Consider the following 19,592-nt stretch of genomic DNA (forward strand, 5'->3'; position numbering starts at 1 on the left):
TTATTGCACTTCTCCTTTATGTTGAAGTTTTTATGAAAAAGAGCATAGTGGTGGTGTATTATTTAAGTGTCACATTTTATTCATCTTGCATTTTTGTGCTTTTTAAAAAATACTTTTAAAAAATAGTATGTCTATTCTATCATAAAACTTGTGAGAGAATATACTGTGAACTTGACTCCGACTTGTCAGTTTAAATGTAAAATATGTCATTTTTAAATCTGTAGAATATGTAAAAATTTATCAAAGTAAAGTATTGGCATCAGAGAGATAAAGAGTAAGCTGAAACAATTCTAGGTTGATGGTTCTATAAGGAGGGAGGAAAGCAGAAGTTTCCAAACAAGCATGACAAGGAATTCTTTCACTGCCAAATACATCTAGCATCTTTTGAAATAACTTGACTATCTTCTCTTTCTGGTCCTCAGAGTGTACTAAGGATTATTGTCACTTACAGAAATAAAACTCAGTATGTACATCCCTGAATCAACTTAGATACTTCCAGTGTTGGAATTATCGCATACTTGTCAGGGAGGAGTATGGATCAAATAAGCATTAATCTTATATGCTCTTATTTGATTGAGTTATATATACAGAGGAAAAAAATTCATTTTGGTATTTGTTATAAAAAGTAATTCTTTTTTCCATATGAGTGCCATGGATTTGAGTTTGAGTTTATTATTACATTAAGGTCTTTCTAATTGTTAAAATGCAACAATAGCAATCGAGTTGAGTTCTGATTCATGATTCTTTTGTAGGTGATCTTTGCGGAACTGTTTCAGCTTCCAGCACCTCCTCACATTGATGTGATGTACACAACACTTCTCATTGAACTGTGCAAACTTCAACCTGGTTCTCTACCCCAAGTTGTATCCTTTGCTCTGTTTTTAAATTTATACTCACTGGACTGGCTTTAAAATATTATTAAATATCTGAGCTAATTTTTCTCAATTTTGTCTTTTTTCCAACTAAGCTTTAGGTTTTAGGAAGGGTGGTTCCAATTTGCCTTGTTTTATGATAGTGGATTCTATCATTTGAATAAGAGAGACGGACTGATACGCACATTGCAATGTTTGTTTACATATAACACCTCCCCCTTGTTATGAAATAGAATATATTGCTGTACCTTAAAAGTTCCCTCTGTTCTCCTCCCCAGTAGGGCTCCTTTATTTCCATCCCCACACTGTTCTGACATGATAATCATTCCCTTGCTTTTTAAAATGTAGTTTATTACAAGTAAGAATGTATACTCTGTAATTAAGGCTTTTCTATAAGTTAATTAGTATCCATTAATTGTAATATTTAATTACAATATCGGTATCTTTAAATTTTTTAAAATTCTTAGTCTGCTATTGCAGAGGAGGTATTACTCTCCCACTATGACTGTGAATTCACTCATTTCTCTACTTCCGTAGTTTGCCTTGTCTGTTTTGAGTTAATATTATTAGGTTTGTACAAGTTCAGATTTATATCTTTGGCAAAGTGAACTTTTTGTCACTCTGAAATGATTCTTTTTATCATATTTAGTTTTTGCCTTAATAAGTCTGTTTTGTTAAATGTTAATAAAGTTTCACCAGCTTTCTTTTTGTTAAAATAATTTTTTTCTCAGTCTTTTTACTCTAACTTTCTGCATCCTTACATTTTTCTGTTTTATACACAGCATATAGCTAGAGTCTTTTTGTCTTTTTACTGGGCTCTGTTTGTCATGCTTCTGTTTGTCATTTCTTTGCTGTCATGTCTTTTGTACTACATAAGGAATTTGGGATTTTATTTCATTTTTTCTCCTCTACTAGTTTACAAGTGCATACATTTATACAGTATTCCTGTATACTTTTTGTCATGCATGCTTACTAGTCTTAATTTCTAACCTTTCTCTCAGATTTTAAAAAGATCAGGAAACACTTTCTTTTTTCTTCTTGATTTACATGCTACTCTTATAACAGAACTTAAAGGAAAAAAAAATTCTTGCATACAATAATGTTCATTTAAATGAATGTACATATCTGCCACTTTCAGGGATCTTCATTTCTCTTTGTATATCCTAAATTTTTCATCCAACCTTTAGAGAAGGTTCACTGCTAGTAGTCTCAACATTTTTTTTGGTAAAGTTTTTTATTGTTTTCATTTTCTGAAAAATAATTTGGATTTTCAGAGAAAGAGATCTGGGCATTAATGTTCAAAGACACTTGATTTGTAATAGCACAAAACTAGAAATAGTCTAAGCATCCAACAACTCATGAATGGAGAAACAAACTGTTATATCTTTGAACCAGAATACTACTCAGCAGTATAAAGAACAACAGGAATAACAACACAATGCAGACAACACTTGAATAAATAGAAAAATAATGCCAAGTGAAAGGTATCAAAGAATCTATATACTGTAAATTTACCTAAAATTCTAAAAAATGCAAAATAACAGCAGGCCAGTGGAAGCTTGGGAGAAAGGAGAAGAGGAATGAATGGATAGTAAAGAAGCAAAATATTCGTTATCTTGATTTCATGGACATGTAAGGTCAGATTTATTCTGCATTATTGATACTTTATAGCTTTTTAGAAAACAAAAACCAAAAGATCATTTACATGAAAAGATGCTCAAAGTTAGAGAATTTTCCTTATCTTCAAATTCTCAGCTTGCACAGGCAACTGAAATGTTATACATGCGTTTGGACACAATGAATACTACATGTGTAGACAGGTACAACAATTGCTTATTTCTGTACAGTTATATAAACGTATATAAGGTGCCCACACAAAATAGGTGCTCAAATTATATGTTTCTTACCTAAAGAGAATGAATGTTAGTACTATTAGAAGAAGTGAGTTAAAGAACTATTAAAAATTAGTTATAATTGAGTTGAGGCTGTAGCTCAGTGGCAGAGCGCTTGCCTAGCATGTGTGAAGCACTGGGTTCAATCCTTAGCACCACATAAAAATAAACAAAGCCATGCTGCCAGTACACAACTACCAAAAAAAAAAAATTATAAGATTTGCAAAGAAAAAGAATAAATCACAAGAAAAGATACAGCTGCAGGTGGGGGTGGGGGATAGTTTTCATTAAGCATAAAATCAAGTTGATCTGTTTGAAAGATTCATAAATTTCTGTTCTAAATTGCAATCATTGTTTTTCCCACTCCCGTGTAGGTTTATTAATTGGTTTTCTCATCATCTAAGTAACTTTCAGTTCCGTTGGAGCTGGGAAGATTGGTAAGTGTGGTATGTTTTATCTTTTCCTTTCTCCAGAAGTCAAAAAAATTTAAAAATGTAATTTAAAGACAGTCTTTACTGTCTGAAATCTTATTTCTTTGATATTAATTTACTATTTATAAATGGAATAATAAAGAGAAATCATTTTTAGTTAGTACAGGTTAGGTATAAGTGCAGACCATATGTAAGAACTTTATTTCTTCATTAGGTCAGATTGTCTTACTCAAGATCTTGAAAGTCCCAAACCTAAGTTTGTAAGAGAAGTTTTGGAAAAATGTATGAGGTAAGTTCTTCATGTTTTCTCCTTTATTTAGGTCTCCTAATTTTGCTGGGAAGATATTTTTCTCTTCTTTGCACTTGATGTGTGATGAGTGTCCAGAATATAATTTGTAAATTCTAAGTATTTGCCCTTAGTCTCTCTTTTTAATTAGGATTTAGGCTTAAAAAAATTAGTCAGCTTTACCATTTGTATCCTATATGAATTAAGCCAGTAAGTTTTACTTTAATGTTCCATAAGATGATATCAAACTCATACAGAAGTTGCTCCCCTGAAATAACAAAAACTCTGTATCCTGTTCATCTAGAGTCCCAAGTTGCTGACATTTTTGGTGTTTGCTCTAATGATCACTCCTTTGCCTCCTCTCTCTATACCTGTTACAAACCTTAGAGAACAAGCAGCAGGAAGAGGTCCATCATCTTTCAACACTTCACAACATATTTCCCCTCCTACATAGCCAGCAGACCGCCTTTCACATGAAAAGTCAGCTCTGGTACAAACTATCATACAGTCCCCAGATAGCATTGCAATTTCACCAACAATCCCATCAATTTCTTTCTTTTTCTGGCATAGAAAACAGGGGTAACATTAGTTGTCATTCTCTTTAGAGTCCTTCAGACTTGAACAGTTACTGTTTATCTTCCACGTCTTTGTCATGTTAAAGAGTCTCTACCTTGCTTTCTTGGATCCTTGGGATATCCTCCCCCCCCCCAGTTGACTCAGGTCTTACATTGTGGCTTTCAGTCTGTCACCTGAGAAGGCACAGGAATCTTGATCAGCTGGTTGTGTCAATGTGCCAGGTTTCTCCTCCTTAAACTCACGATTTTGCCCTTTGTAATTGATTAGCATTAATCACATATTGACTAATATATTTTGGGAAAATATTCAAAATATCTTTTTAGTTGTAGATGGACACAATACCATTTATTTATTTGTTTGTTTGTTTATATATGGTGCTGAAGATTGAACCCAGTGCCTCACACGTTCTAGGCAAGCGCTCTACCACTGAGCTGCAAACCCAGCCCCCTAAGTTATATTCTTTTTTTTTTTTTTAAGATTTCTTTAGTTGTAGATGGATGTAATATCTTTGTTTTATTTATTTACTTTTCTTATGTGGTGCTGAGGATCAAACCCAGTGCCTCACACATACGCTGAACTACAACCCCAGCCCCTCTTATCTTATTCTTCATCAAACCTCCATTCTCCACTAATACTTCCAGCTTTTATCAGCCACCACTACAATGATTGCCAAGTGATGATTCTCTTTGTCTTTTTTTTTTTTTTTTAACATATATATGTGGGCATTCTGTTAGAACTATCCTTTCTGCCCATTTGTCTGGTCCTTCATTTATAATCAGGATTAGTGAATTTCTATTTCATCCAATGTGTTACAAACCATTGACTGTTATTATTTATTTTGATGCCTGAATTGTCCCCTGTTTTGCCCATGGGAAGTCTGTGTAAGCCCTTTTTCTTTTTATTTATTTAAATCACATCCTCCAACATTCATTGAGCATTTTCTTATTTTCTAGTATAAGATTTTCTAAGCCGATATGTTGTTTTCTTGACCTCCCCTGGAATCATCGATTCAGATTGCCCAAGTTTCTAAGAATAGAGTATGGTATTTAGGAACAAAGATCTGGGCCCTTGATATGCCCCTTGATATATTGGTGCATCATTGGTTCTACGCCCTCTTGGTGAACACATATACACATATGTACATAGTGTATATCTATAAATATTTTTATATCCACCAGTGTGTATGTTTGTGTATCCATCTCTTCAGTGTCAATCTATCATATTCCTTCTAGTTTTCCTCTATGGCATGATTTGTAAATACCTTCTCAGGTAAAAAAATTTGGCTCCTGTTATCTTCCATATTTATTTATTTGATGCAATATAATCAGTCTCTCAGCCCTGCAGACTATTTCCTCCGCCCTATTCCACTATCAGCCCACATCTTTGGCCACCAGGCTTGTGGACCCCCTAACCTACACATCGGTGAAAGCCAGTATGTTTTGAATTAGGCTTGAGTATTAGGGTGCTGGCTAAGACAACAGCCCAGAGGACTTCCCCACCCCCACCACCAATTCACTTCTTGATAGTCAGCTGAGCTCAGGATGTTAGAGATAACCCAGGTAAATTGTGGGTTATCAAAGAATAAAATGATGAAAGACATTTTCTGAGGCTGTTATTTTTATCATAGGTTGTCTTACCATCAGCGTATATTAGATATTGTTCCTCCTACCTTCTCGGCTCTATGTCCTGCAAACCCAACCTGCATTTACAAGTACGGAGATGAAAGTAGCAGTAAGTAATAAAATAAGACAAATATTCCTCTGTCTTTAAAGAGTTTATCAGTGCAACTATAATGTGAAGTCAGTTACTTAATGGTGGAAAATTTGTATTCTTTCCTTGGGGTTTATACTTTCTCTCTTTGAAGGTGGTCCTTCACTAGCCACTATGGTTTATTTGTTCTGCGATCATTTTGAGGATATTGCTGAGATTTTATCATTGGCTTTTAATATTTATACTGTTTATAGTGTTGTATCTTTGACATCATTTTAAATATGGTGTCAAGTATAGCAAGGTAAATTTAGAGTTAGAATGTACTAAACTTAAAAATGTAATTGTTTTGATGATGGAGATTATGTGAATTGATTATCTCTGATAATAGTTAAAGTGTGGTGTTGGGAACATATGCGCACATGCCATATGCCTCTAGAGGTAAATTCATCAGTATGATTTTGTTACCTTTCATTCACATCATCTCTGAGATTGCACTGTAAGTCAGAAGGGCTATGGTTTTAGGTGCTATTTTGTACTTGGCATACTATGTGTAATAAAGGTAAGGTGTTGTACATTGGTGACACTAGTGCAGACTTGGGCATAGTATTCTTCAAGTTGCCCTTTTGGGGTTGCACTGAGCTCAGACAGCCCCTCCAGGAGCCTTCATTTTGTGTTGCCTGAAGGTTCTTTGTTTCTGTGAACTCTGCTCTTATCTCTAATTTCTTTTTCTTCCTGGAGTATAGCCTAAGCTCTACTCCCATAAGTATTTTGTTTAACCTTTAGCAAGCCAGTTTTGTTTTGCTCTCTGGCTACCTCAAATGTAATCATCTTGGTTCCTCAGCTAGAATGTAAATTCCTTGGTGACAGAAGATTGTGGTTTTATACCATGTGTGTTTTCTTGTTTTGTTTTTCACTTACATTCCTCTCCCACTTTCAAGGAAAAGCTCATACAGGTCATATATGACTATCCTCCTGTGGCCTGTTGTAATTGACTTTATTCATTCCAAGTGCTTAATGACTCATAATCTATGAGCCAATGTCAGGAGTCCCTTTTTGGTTGCCTCTTATCTCCCATACATAACAAGTTAAATCTGTTGCTCTGGTGACCCTTTTATACAAGCACACGTTTTATACAAAAGGATTCAACAGATGTAAACCAATAGTAAACACCTAGGAGTCATATCACAAGAGTGTTTGCCTTATATAGATTCAAGCATGTCTCTACTCAACAAAAGAAAGCAGCAAAATACATTCTTAAGTATGCAGCCTTTGTTCAAGGTCAAACTTAGTTTCTGCTGTCTTAGAGAAAGTGGGACAAAGGGGATAGTGGCAAAAATGAAAGAGAAGTACTTAAATTCTTGGTTTTTGAGGTTACAAAGGCTTAAGAAAGTTGAGGGTTGTTAAAGATAGTTGTAATCATATCACTTTTCCACTCACTGTTCATCTTGAGGAAGCTCAGTAGCCCTGACACTCTAGATTCAATTAGCTAAGTATCATTAAGAAAGTACTGAAATGAGAATCTTCTTTCCGGTTGGGTGTTGTTGTTGTTAGGTTTGGTGTTTTTGTTTTGTTTTGGCTTATTAAAGGAAACCTTCACTTACACAATTTAAACACTGATCTTCATAGAATATGTTACTTTGGAAGGAAAGAGTTTTTTGTTTTTGTTCTTTCTCAGATATTCATTAGAATAGTTTTTTCAGTTTTATCTATCTTCCCCTCCATTCTGTCTTTAGATTCTCTTCCTGGACATTCTGTGGCCCTCTGTTTAGCTGTTGCCTTTAAAAGTAAAGCAACCAATGATGAAATCTTCAGCATTTTGAAAGATGTGCCAAATCCTAATCAGGATGATGATGATGGTAAGGGAATTAAATATTTCTTCAGTGGAACTGTGTATGTAGTCAAATTAAAATGTAAATAACTCTGGCAACAGGAGTTCCTCAATCCCACTGGATGCTCATAAAGCAATGTATCTATTTGGTCTATTCAGCCTATCAGTTGTCTTAGAACTCAAGAATTTCTCCCTTATCTAAAAAGAGGCTCTTAAATTCCTGTGAAATCATTTTACATTGAGAATATAAACTGCATTCCACTTACAAGGTAAAATGTACTTTGATCAGTCAGTGATGTTTTAAAACATCTGCTTTCACCAGAGAGAGATTCCTGAATGAGAAGAAATTGTTGTGTTATAAAGCTGGATGTTTTCTCCAAATTAAGCGATTATAATAGTAATGTTTAACGTTTCCTGAGTATGTACCATGTAATTCCAACCAGAATTGCAGTTTTATGGACGTAAGTTTACCTGATTAATAAATGGATAAGAATTTACCATAGCACATATTAAAACATTGTGAAATGTATAGTTATTATAGTAATTAAATCAATGTGGTACTAGCACCAAAAAAAAAAAAAAAAGCAAGAGAATAGAATGGATGACAATCTATTGGGAAAACTGGATAATCATTGGCTGGGGAATGGATTTAGAAAGCATAAATCAAAATGGCAATATTCAATTTAGGCATTGTCATGTATTTAAGGACATAGGCTTAAGTGTTCACTCATTTTGCTTTTAATTAACATGATCTTTCCATCTTATGGACGAGTATGAATAAGGAAATATCAGTGCTGTCGTTTAAAGAAATGGCTCATATAGAAGTATTAGGGAAACAGTTCCATAAAACTAAGAATTAAGATTGGTTTTATATTTTGAGTATTTAAAATCAGTGATCATCTTTTATCAGTAGTACTAGATGTTACATGAATTTCTGACTAAGCATTTGAATGTGGCATCTGTTTAGCATTCCAAGTGTAGCAACAAGAAATTGCTGTACCTATTTTTTTTTATATTACTCTGAAATATTTTTCAGATGAAGGATTTAGTTTTAACCCATTGAAAATAGAGGTCTTTGTACAGACTCTGCTACATTTGGCAGCCAAATCATTCAGCCACTCCTTCAGTGCTCTTGCAAAGTAAGTACTTACTATACCACCAGTGGTATAGTAATTTTTATCTTAACTTTTTTTAATATGAAGATCTTAATACTATTATTGAATTTTGGTTTGTGGTCGCTAAATTCCCTATCCCCGGCTTTCCCAAAGGAAAGCAAGCAGAAATGGGAGCTACCTACATTTTTGAGAGCTGCCCAAAGGTTGGCATATAAAGGCAGATTTTTTTCTAATTTTAGAATCCAAGAGGAGGAGGAGCACATAGATATTCCTCTCTTTAAGATTTTGTGGCAGCTCCCTCACAAACTGTGACTTACTGTTCTTACCATTTTAGCATCCTTAATGGTTAATATTTGGTTATTTTGTGCATACATATTTTTTATTCTAAATCTGAAAGGCTTTTAAAACAAAATGCTCAATGAATAAGTATGTGTGATATTTTTCTCCCATTATCAAAAGGTTTCATGAAGTTTTCAAAACTCTAGCGGAAAGTGATGAAGGGAAGTTACATGTGCTAAGAGTTATGTTTGAGGTCTGGAGGAACCATCCACAGGTAAAAATTATTTAATTAAGCATGTTGAGGTTCTAATTAGGTATAAAGATAAGGCAAGAGTTGTGTTAAAATCTACGAATTTTTTTGATGCTGTGAATGAGGTTTAATTCATTCTTAAAATATAAAAGTGTAAAAATTTGGTTTTGGACTATAATATCTCAACATGTTCTAAAAGTTCAGTAAGAATGCTTGTTGCTTGGCAGTGTATTCGTTTGATAGGGGTTAGTTGTCTGTTCTATCCAATTTCTACAAATAAGCACATATTTCTCAAGCCTCAATATTAATTGTTTTTATACTGTGTATTATAAAGGGGAATTGAACAAATTTTATAAGATAGTTAGGTTTTTCTATGATAAAGTTTTTATTTGGGGGACTCAAATGAAATTACATGCATTTTTTTTTTGTACAGGCCTTATCATCTAAATTCTTTTTATCATCATTTAGAGTTTTTCTTTCCATTCAATCTTTATTAATATTATAGTATATCTTAGAATACTAGAACCAAGCAGAGGGCAGGATAAATGTTAAGACAAAGTGAACAGATTGCTCATTTCCCTTGCCACTAAAAATGAATTATACAGTCCTGTTTTACTTTTGTAGCAGTAGTATTATTTTGGCTACTATTAGGTGATTTACTCTAGAGATTCTTTTCTCCCTGTAGATGATTGCTGTCCTCGTGGATAAGATGATCCGTACACAGATTGTTGACTGTGCTGCAGTAGCAAATTGGATCTTCTCCTCAGAACTGTCTCGTGACTTTACTAGGTTTGAAGCTCGTATATAAGAAACCACATGTATACCAATTCTTAGAGAACACAAACTTTGTGAAATAATTCGTAAAAATTCATAAGACATAAAAATCCATCATAGCCTTTTAACTTCATTGTATCTCTTATTGCCAGAGGTCACTGATATGAAATATACTGAATCCTTAGGGCTATAAGGTGTGATCAAATGTATGATCAGTCAAATTGATATTCACAAATGAAGCCAATAGTAAAGCATTCTCAGATTTCCAAACACTCAGAAAACTGACCACCCATGAATGTGTTAACCATTATTCTGAATGATTTACATTTTCAACTCATTTCATGCTCACACACCAAAAAGGAGGTTCCCTATTGTCCACATTTTACAGAATAGGAAAATGTCACAGAGTGCTTCAGTAGCTTGCTCAGAGTCACATAACTAAGTGCAGAGCCCCGATTCAAACCAGGCCTTCTAGAATCAATTCATTGCTCAAGAGCATCATCTTTTCTTCAACACTTAGCTCAAATATTTCTACCTGCAAAGCCTTCACTGACCCCTGCCAAAGTCAGAGTGCTCTGCTCTTTTGTCCTATCTGCTAACATTTTAGACTAACATTTTCTTTATTGGAGTTTTATGAATAGATTGCTGTATTATCTTTCACTTAAACTGTCATCCAAGCCAAAATTTATAGAAGGAAATACTATTCTGTGCTGTATCCTGAGGTTAGAAGGCCTAGTTCATAGACATAAAAATAAGTGGATTTTTTTAAAAATCAACCATTTATTTTAAAGTACCTACAAGATGATCCTCATTTTTTATTCTATTTGATGATAAAGGTAGCTGACGTAAATTTATCTTATTCTTAAAGCCTAGTAGTTGATAGTCATTATAAACTAATAAGTTTCTGAAATCTCCCTAAGAGAATTGGCTTGAGTGGTTAAAGTTTGTGAAATGAGCCTTAGATTAAGTTCAGGGTGCTTGCTATTGACATTGAGAAGAGAGAAAATGTATTTCTCCTCCTAATGATAGTGGTTTTCATAGTTTGCCACTTCAGTGAATATGTACAGTACATATAAGAGATAGAAGTAAGAAAAATGGCAAGAATGTAGTATTGCCCTCGGGGAGCTTCCTTGAGTCTACTTGAGTTTAACAAATGGAGATGGATGCTTGCTGGAGAAATATGACTAATTGTGCCCAAATGGAGAAATATAGCAGCCCTTAAGGATGGAATAGATTATAGAATTTGATTATAGGTTTTATTGTCTGCAAGCATAACCTACCATATAATAACCAAATGGCATATTTCTTTAAGATTGTTTGTTTGGGAAATCTTGCATTCTACAATTCGTAAGATGAACAAACATGTCATGAAGATCCAGAAAGAGCTAGAAGAAGCTAAAGAGAAACTGGCAAGGCAACACAAACGGGTAAGTCTTGTGTCAATTTCAAAATGATTAAAGAAGATTTGGCAGCACCTGGAGAGAATATTCAAAGACTGTTACTTTGTGGTAATTCATTTTTTTCCTAGGCCAAGTTCTGTAGCTGTTTCCAGAAGCAGAGGGGAAAGGATCTGGTAGTCTGTTATGAGTAGTTATACTGCATGATGTAAGCCATGAACTTTACTTTTCCCCAGTTCATCACCTGAGTCAACTTCTTTTGCACTTCTAAAAGGAAAGAGGACAATATTATTTCTGATTCTCTGATGCATGGGGGAAGGGAGAAGAGTGTAGACGGCTTATCACTTCCTCAGTACTTTGGAGAGGGGTGTGACAGACACTCGTAGTTTACAAAAATAATTCTCATAGTAATAAAAAGTTTAGTATTTTAGGTGTTTTGAGGAGAATTAGGGAGCTGATTGCATTCTGTGATTTTGCATAATAGTACTGGTGTTCTCCGTGACAGTACTTTCCAGTGTGAAGCATGTTTACCAAAGTAGAACGTGGGGAAAAGTTAAGTGACTTATATTATATGAACGTGCAGGAAGTTTGAGTGCTGGTCTCCAAGTAGACACACATACAGACACATGGGAATGTAAACATACATTCACTAACCTAAAATGCTATAAATGGTGTCATCCTATTTTTTAGATGTATAAATTGAGGGAAGCATGCTCCAGGGTCACATAGCATGTAAATGACAGGACCCAGTTTTGGCCCAGGTCTGTCACACTCCAGAGATTTCCCACATGCTACATTGTTCTCTGGAAATGTGCTACATGTAGCTGCTAGCACATGTGACTATTTAAATTTTAAATTATTTAAAATGTTTAAATACAAGCTAAAATTTAGTTTCCTTGTTGCACTGGCCACAGTTCAAGTGTTCAGGAGCCATATGTGGCTATTGTAACTAGTAGTGTGATCTTTGTAGCATTTCCTTTATGGCAGAAAGAGCCATTAAGAATGGTACTCTAGGGCTAGGGATGTGGCTCAAGCGGTAGCTCGCTCGCCTGGCACTGGGTTCGATCCTCAGCACCACATAAAAAAATAAAGATGTTGTGTCCACCGAAAACAAACAAAAAAAAACTTAAAAAAAAAAAAAAGAATGGTACTCTAGCCTTATCTTACTGTAGGATTAGGAAAACAACTGTGCCCAGGTGCTTTATAGTCTAAGGAAGACCTCCATTACAGGTGTGTGTAGAGTTAAAAGCAGAATTCTGTACAATCATTGAGTGGTTCTGATGATTTTGCTTGAAGAATGGAAGATGCAAGTATAGATGGGCCTTAGCAGTAGAGTAGTATCAAGAAGGATTACCAGGCTTTCTAGGTTCTGCGCGTGACACCCATCTTCATGCCAAAAGAAACCTGGTATGTAACATACCGAGAGCCAAGAATAGCTCAGCCATCTAACCTCTTACCCTTTCCCTTCTTCAATAATATGAAGATTAAATCTTGCCTTTTATTCTGCCTTATTTTGTCAGCCAAATAAGCAAATGCTGTATATTCTCCAAGAGTGCTGCTTTAGCTACTTGTCAGTAGGCCTTTTTCTTTTTTTTTCCCCCTTTCTCAACATTTTTATTGGTACATTATAGTTTTACATAATGGTAGGATTTACTGTTACATATTTAACAATACAATTTGACCAGGATCACTCCCGGCACTTCCCCCACCTTGCCTGTCTCCCACCTTGATCCATTCCTTCCACTGACCTTCTTTGATTTCCATGAGATCTTCTTTTCCGTTTTCCTTTTTCCTCTCTAGCTTCCACATATGAGAGAAAACACACTTCCTTGACTTTCTGAGTTTGTCTTATTTCACTTAATATAATGGTCTTTAGTTCTGTTTATGACTGAATAAAACTTACTTTGAATATATACCACATTTTCTTTATCCATTCATCTGTTGATGGACACATACTGTTTCCATAGTTTGGGCTATTGTGAATTTCGCTGCTGTAAATGTGGGTATGCGTGTATCACTGTAGTGTAGTGACCCTAATTCTTCAGGATAAATACCTAGGAGTGTATAGCTGGGTCATATGGTAGTTCCATGCCTAGTGTTTTGAGGGGCCTCTGTAATCATTTCCATTGTGGTTGTACTAATTTACAACCCCACCAATAGTATAAAAGTGTTCCCTTTCCTCCCCATCCTCGCCAGCATTAATTATTTGTATTCTTGATGGCTGCCGTTCCTGTTAGTATGAGATGAACTCTCAGTTTAGTTTTGATTTAAATGCTATATACTCTTCAGAGGAAGTTGGAAGAAATAATTAAAGCTGTACAGGGGTAGATTGAGCCCATTATTACCGTCAGAGTCTTGAACAGTCTGCTTTAAATTACTACATGTCACTTTAAGCTATTTTTTATTTCTGATGAGAATGAACAACCTGGGCTATGAGCTGCAGGAGGGCCTGTCCATCTTTTCCGTGTGGTCCATTAGGGATGAAAGATTAACAGGGTACCTTCCTGTTGTTAACTTCACACAGGTGGTCAGACAGTATTATTTGATAGTCAGCACTCCCACTGCTGTTCCAAGACAAGTGTCACTAAATTTCGCTGGCCTAGCAAGTACGGATAAAACTTCAGTGAAAACATGTTTCTGAACCAAAAGAGGACCTGGAGATTTTTTGGGATGGGGGTGGTAAGGGCCTTTTACCATACATATAAGTTTCCCCTTACATACACACATACCCCTCTTCGGGGATTGAATCTAGGTTCTCTACCACTAACGTACAGCACTAGGTGTATACTAATATACTAATTTTTTTAAGTTTTTTTTTTTTACGAGAGAATTTTGATATTTATTTTTTAGTTTTCGGCAGACACAACATCTTTGTTTGTATATGGTGCTGAGGATCGAACCCGGGGCGCACGCATGCCAGGCGAGCTCGCTACCGCTTGAGCACATCCCCAGCCCTAATTTTTAAAATTTTATGGTAGAGTTTTTCTAAGTTTACTGAGGCTCACCTCAAACTCGGTGATTTTCCTGCCTTGACCTCCAGAGTACCTGGGATTATAGGCGAGTGCCCAACAGAATACAAGTCTTTAAATAGCATTTGACCTGACACAATAAAATCCTTCCCTTTCTTTAATGGGATTTAATACACTGGAGTTGTAAATAATTCCCTTTTGTCCCTGTGCTTTCTGCAGCGAAGTGATGATGATGACAGAAGCAGTGACAGGAAAGATGGGGCCCTTGAGGAGCAAATAGAAAGGTTGCAGGAAAAAGTGGAGTCTGCTCAGAGTGAGCAGAAGAACCTCTTCCTCGTCATATTTCAGGTAACTTGGTTTGACACATTGACATGTAGAGGGAATCAATACATCTCTTTCATTAAAAAAAAAAAAACTTATTTTCAATTATAAAAGGAATGCATGCTTATTTACAGAAAAGTTTTAATAATACAAAAATTTACAAAAGAAAATGTTAGTATTTGGAGGCCACCATGTATTCTTAGTTCTGTGCTGTGTACTTAGTATTGAAATGTCTGTTTCATATTTAATTATTCCCTATTGTTGATTTAAATGATTGTTTTGCATCCTGATGACCATTTTTGTTCACAGTGTCCTCTTAACGTTTCTGATTATTTTCCCAGAATAGAGACCCAAAAGTAATATTACTAGAAAAATTTAGACATTGAATCATTATGTATTGCCCAAAAGGATGCACCAATTCAAATTATTACTGGTTTCCTTTTCTAGATTGACAATATTCAGTGAATCATGAGAGTTAGGAGTACACAGCTCAAAGACTGGGTGGAACAGGCCATACTTGGAAGTCTCTGTCATGAATTTGTTTCTGAAGTATAAAATTACCCCTCTAATACTTCATCTTCATTCCTCCTTTCCAGCGTTTTATCATGATCTTGACTGAGCACTTAGTACGATGTGAAACTGACGGAACCAGTGTATTGACACCATGGTACAAGAACTGTATAGAGAGGCTCCAGCAGATCTTCCTGCAGGTTTGTGAGGAACATTGTTTATGATAAATACTATATTCTCAGCCACAAAGGTTTCCTCACCAAATTTTCAAGGAGGTTATGTAGTAACCTGTAGGCCCTTTAGTTAATTTCATTTGCTGCTATTCTTCAGAATATTTAGGTTTAAATTGGCTTATTATCACATAGACTCCCAATTGAAATTTTCTATGCTAAGGATCTCAAATGTAATCTAAAATAAATTAAAAAAATAAAAGCTAAGCAAATAGTAATTGGTTTTATAAAAGTACTTAAAAATCTCATGTTCAGATGATAAACAGTGATCACAGAAGCAAGGTAAGCTGAGGTCTCTTCACATAGAAACCTGTTAGCACCTGCTCTCAGCTAGATTTAAGTTAGAATGTGGAGCTGATTCTTTGTAACTTCAGACATTAATCTTCATTTGTTTGTTCTAGAAAAATCATGAATGCAAAAGTCATTAGGAGTTCCTCTAGATTTTTTTCTTATTCACTACAAATTTAAAAAGTTTTAACCTGTAAGAATCCCTAAGTACACTCAAGTCCTAAAATATTATATCCTGACCAGTCTATACTAGTGATAGCCACACACAAGAGCCACTGCCACAGTGTGGCATCTTGAGTTACACTTTGGACAGGCTGGTAATGACTGCGTTGTTTAGAAAAGCTCTTGGACACCCCTTTTTTCACATCTCCTTGTACGTTTTCTTAATGCTGGGCTTTTGAAGAGTCTGTTATTCCCGTCAGCCTGGACTACTTGCCTTTTCCTACTTCGTCTTCTCATTTCACAGCATGGGTGGGCTGCTGAGGTAGATGTTCTCCATGATTATTTACTTGCTATGACTGACCTGAACACCACTTTTCTGTGTCTACAGCATCATCAGATAATCCAGCAATATATGGTGACCCTGGAGAACCTTCTCTTCACTGCTGAATTAGACCCTCATATCCTGGCTGTGTTCCAGCAGTTCTGTGCTCTGCAGGCCTAAGGGTCATATTTTTTTTTTCCCTCGTGTCAAGGTTTTGTTTTGTTTTGTTTTGTTTTTTAATATCTTAAAATAATTTGTCTTATTTTTTGTGGTTTGAAGGCTTGGTTTCTTATAATAGCCTTCACTTCTTAAAGGAAACAAAGGGGAAGAAGGACAATGAGGAATATGGAAGTACCTTTAATTTCCCTTAAAAAGCAAATATTTCTTAATGATAGCAATGTGACAAGGACCATGATGTATTATATGTGACAGATACAACTTTCCTGTGATCATTTGATATGTTTTTTCCTTACGGCACAAAACGACAGATTTGAGGTATGTGAAACACTAGAGGTCAACCTTGCGTTATAAAGTAGTAAATAGAACTGATGGGTTTATTACCAGCTAGCATAGCTTTTCACAGCTCATGGATAACCTGACATGGCTGAAATAAAACTAAAAGTATGTTTTTTAATCTTGGTTATTTCGTGATTTACCATCTTAGTTTACTTTTTAAATTAATGATTTACTATTGAAGGCACACTTTGATACTGTTTGAAATTTTCTCTTCAAAATATTTTTCTTAAGTATTTTGAGATACTACTACTTAGTATGTAAAAGTGTTACTATTTTGAGTGGTGATACCCAAATTTGTCCATACCAACTTACCTAGGAATCTGAAGTTACTTTAAATTTAAACAATCTCCAGAGGTAGAAGCTGGACACCATCTTAAAGTTCTTAAAGCTCCCCAGTTGTTTCCAGTTGGAGAACCATGATCTTAGAGCATCAGGTCATTGCCTGTTGCCTCTGAGAGGGATTTGTCCAAGATCATGTAGCAAACCACATGCTAAGTGGAAATGGACACAGATTAGCTAAAACTGTATTTAGAATTAGATGTCAGCTTGGGTTTTGTCTCCATGTGTCTTGATTCAAATAACTAATTCCTGAGGTTTTTTTCCCTATGTGGTATTGAGACTTAAGAGCATTTTGTAAAATAATGTATCTGTATATAAGGAATTCTCTGACATTTCAAAGTTGTGGGATTTTTAGTCTTTTTTTCACTAAAACAATAATAATTCTATAGTTACTGGTAATATTTTTGTGCATCTGCACACCAAAAAAAAGTATAGTAACTTTTTAAACTTATTACATCCTAAGTGTATGATGCATTGAGCATTTTCCATGTTTTGATATATGGTCATATTAGTTTGCTATACATTTTGGTGGCTATGAAACAGTCCATTTAATAGATGGGAATTCCTAGGATTTTAAATACCATACTATTTAAGGAAGGAAATCTTAGGTATACTGTTCTTCCTTCCCATTGCTTTACCACAGCACACAGTATGTAGTTTCAAGTGGCTTTTGTTCACAAGAAGCCAGTGGATAACGTTTAAGGCTCTGATGACTTTATTTGATCTTAAACTGCTCTGTAATACTTCCACATTGCCTAGCATAGGTTAGCTAGCTATACTTGGTCCACATTCTAGAGACATTTGTAGATGTTCATGTTCATTTCCTTTCTCTTGATCCTCTTTTCATGTATAATGGTTGCTTCTAATAGTTCCTTCATGGATGGGACTCTGCTTTACCTAGTCCAACAGCTATGCATATGGAAAAACTGAACCTAGCAACTGAATTTTGAAGAAATAAAGGTGCAAGAGCAAACATTCAGCAATTGCTTTCCACACTAAGGAAGCTTACAGAGACAAAAAAATGGCATGTCACTGTACCTCCTATCTTGCAGTGAATCAATATTCTGTTAAATTGTACTGGTGCCATTTAACATGTATTTGTCAATATACTGATGACATATATTGTTTTTCCTAAAATACAGTTAGACCTGAAAGTGAAAGATGACATGAAGCCTTGTCAACCTGGGTAGATAGCTGGATACCAGGACTATTTTAAATTGATAAAGGAAAGAATGAATAGAAGCAAACCTCAGCTAGACAAATCTGTGTATTGGCCTAGATTAGTGCTTATTAACTAGTGGCAGTTATGTGCCAGTTGTTAGATTGACCACATTAAATCCTCACAGGAATGCTCTGAAAGATGATTATACCTCCCTTCACAGATAAAAACAGGCCTATGGAGAAATTTGCCCAAGGTGTCCACAGCTAGGAAGTGGAATTTGTACTTGGCTTCATCTGGCCCCAAGAGCTTTTATCGCCCACAATGCAGTAATGCTCTTAGCAACCGCCTGAACTGCTAGTTACTCTCTTGTCAAAGGAGAAGGTTTTATCCAATCACAGAAATCTGGCTGCCCATTGAGTTAGTTTTACTGAGCTATAATATTTAGTATAGCACATATGAAAAGCCAATACTTAAATACACTGAACATTCCTGTTTTTATTACGTAGAGAACAATTAGTAATTATAGCCTCAAGCACCTAATTACTTGGGTTTGAGTTGTTTTGACTTTGGTCTTTCTCCAGGCAAATCTAAGGAGAAAATAGAAATGTATGAGCCCTGTTTATAGTGACAGGATAAAAATCATGTCAGATAATTTGAAAAATATCCAGTTTATCTCAACTTGAATTTTTGTCTATAATTATGCATAGATCCTATAGTCAAACTACTTGATGATCTTTGAACAAGGTTAAGGGAAATTCCAATTAGCTAAACTTAATCCAAATGCTTGGGGTAAAGTGAGGTCCTAGGCTGTGATCTCCTCCCTTAGAAGCATGGAGGCTAAATAAGAAGTGCTATAAGAAACAAGTTGCCTTCCCTCCCAGGATCAAAATAAGAATACCTATAAGGCACTCAGCAGTACTTAGGTAAACTAATATCTTTGATCAACAGTCAGTTACTCAACCTTCAAAGAAGCTGCTTTCCATTTTAATTCAGCATTTGAGAAGAGCTGTCTGTTTGAACACTTATACGAAGGTCTATAGTAGTAAGCCCTTAGTGAAAACATGACCAGAATCCTGCAATTTGTTTATTCTTGCTGCTAGGACTTCTTCCAGCTTTGGCTCCTCAGGACTGCCTCACTGTCCTCACTATCCTAGAGATAGAAGTAGTCCTTAAAATCCTGACAGACTCTTTCAACAGTATACCACCATCCCTGATTGAGTCCAGTTCAGTCAACTTTGGCCTTTATTGAAAGCTCTTCTTTCTGCACCATTGGAGGGTTTGCTTTATCCTCTTGCTCCCCCATTTGCAGCTCTGACCTGCCGCTTTAAACCCATTCTACCATTCACCTCCTACTCTGATATGC

The 19,592-nt window shown here is 35.4% G+C and overlaps 1 protein-coding gene across 3 annotated transcripts in view; it reads left to right on the forward strand.

Annotated features, from left to right (window-relative positions):
- The window catches only part of Ncbp1 (nuclear cap binding protein subunit 1), a 34,868-nt gene extending 18,022 nt beyond the window's left edge, over positions 1 to 16,846 (forward strand). For all 3 annotated transcript variants that reach the window (XM_026414852.2, XM_026414860.2, XM_026414869.2), the window contains 13 exons: positions 753 to 863; positions 2,628 to 2,692; positions 3,139 to 3,201; positions 3,410 to 3,484; positions 5,685 to 5,788; positions 7,501 to 7,623; positions 8,632 to 8,734; positions 9,170 to 9,263; positions 9,925 to 10,028; positions 11,326 to 11,440; positions 14,599 to 14,727; positions 15,297 to 15,410; positions 16,279 to 16,846. In XM_026414852.2, coding sequence (XP_026270637.1) covers positions 753 to 863; positions 2,628 to 2,692; positions 3,139 to 3,201; positions 3,410 to 3,484; positions 5,685 to 5,788; positions 7,501 to 7,623; positions 8,632 to 8,734; positions 9,170 to 9,263; positions 9,925 to 10,028; positions 11,326 to 11,440; positions 14,599 to 14,727; positions 15,297 to 15,410; positions 16,279 to 16,392 — 1,314 coding nt within the window. In that variant the 3' untranslated portion in view covers positions 16,393 to 16,846. The remainder of the gene's footprint in view (positions 1 to 752; positions 864 to 2,627; positions 2,693 to 3,138; positions 3,202 to 3,409; positions 3,485 to 5,684; positions 5,789 to 7,500; positions 7,624 to 8,631; positions 8,735 to 9,169; positions 9,264 to 9,924; positions 10,029 to 11,325; positions 11,441 to 14,598; positions 14,728 to 15,296; positions 15,411 to 16,278) is intronic.
- Positions 16,847 to 19,592: the final 2,746 nt, after the last annotated feature.

This window comes from Urocitellus parryii, chromosome 4 (genome assembly GCF_045843805.1).
Source record: "Urocitellus parryii isolate mUroPar1 chromosome 4, mUroPar1.hap1, whole genome shotgun sequence".
NCBI lineage: Eukaryota > Metazoa > Chordata > Mammalia > Rodentia > Sciuridae > Urocitellus > Urocitellus parryii.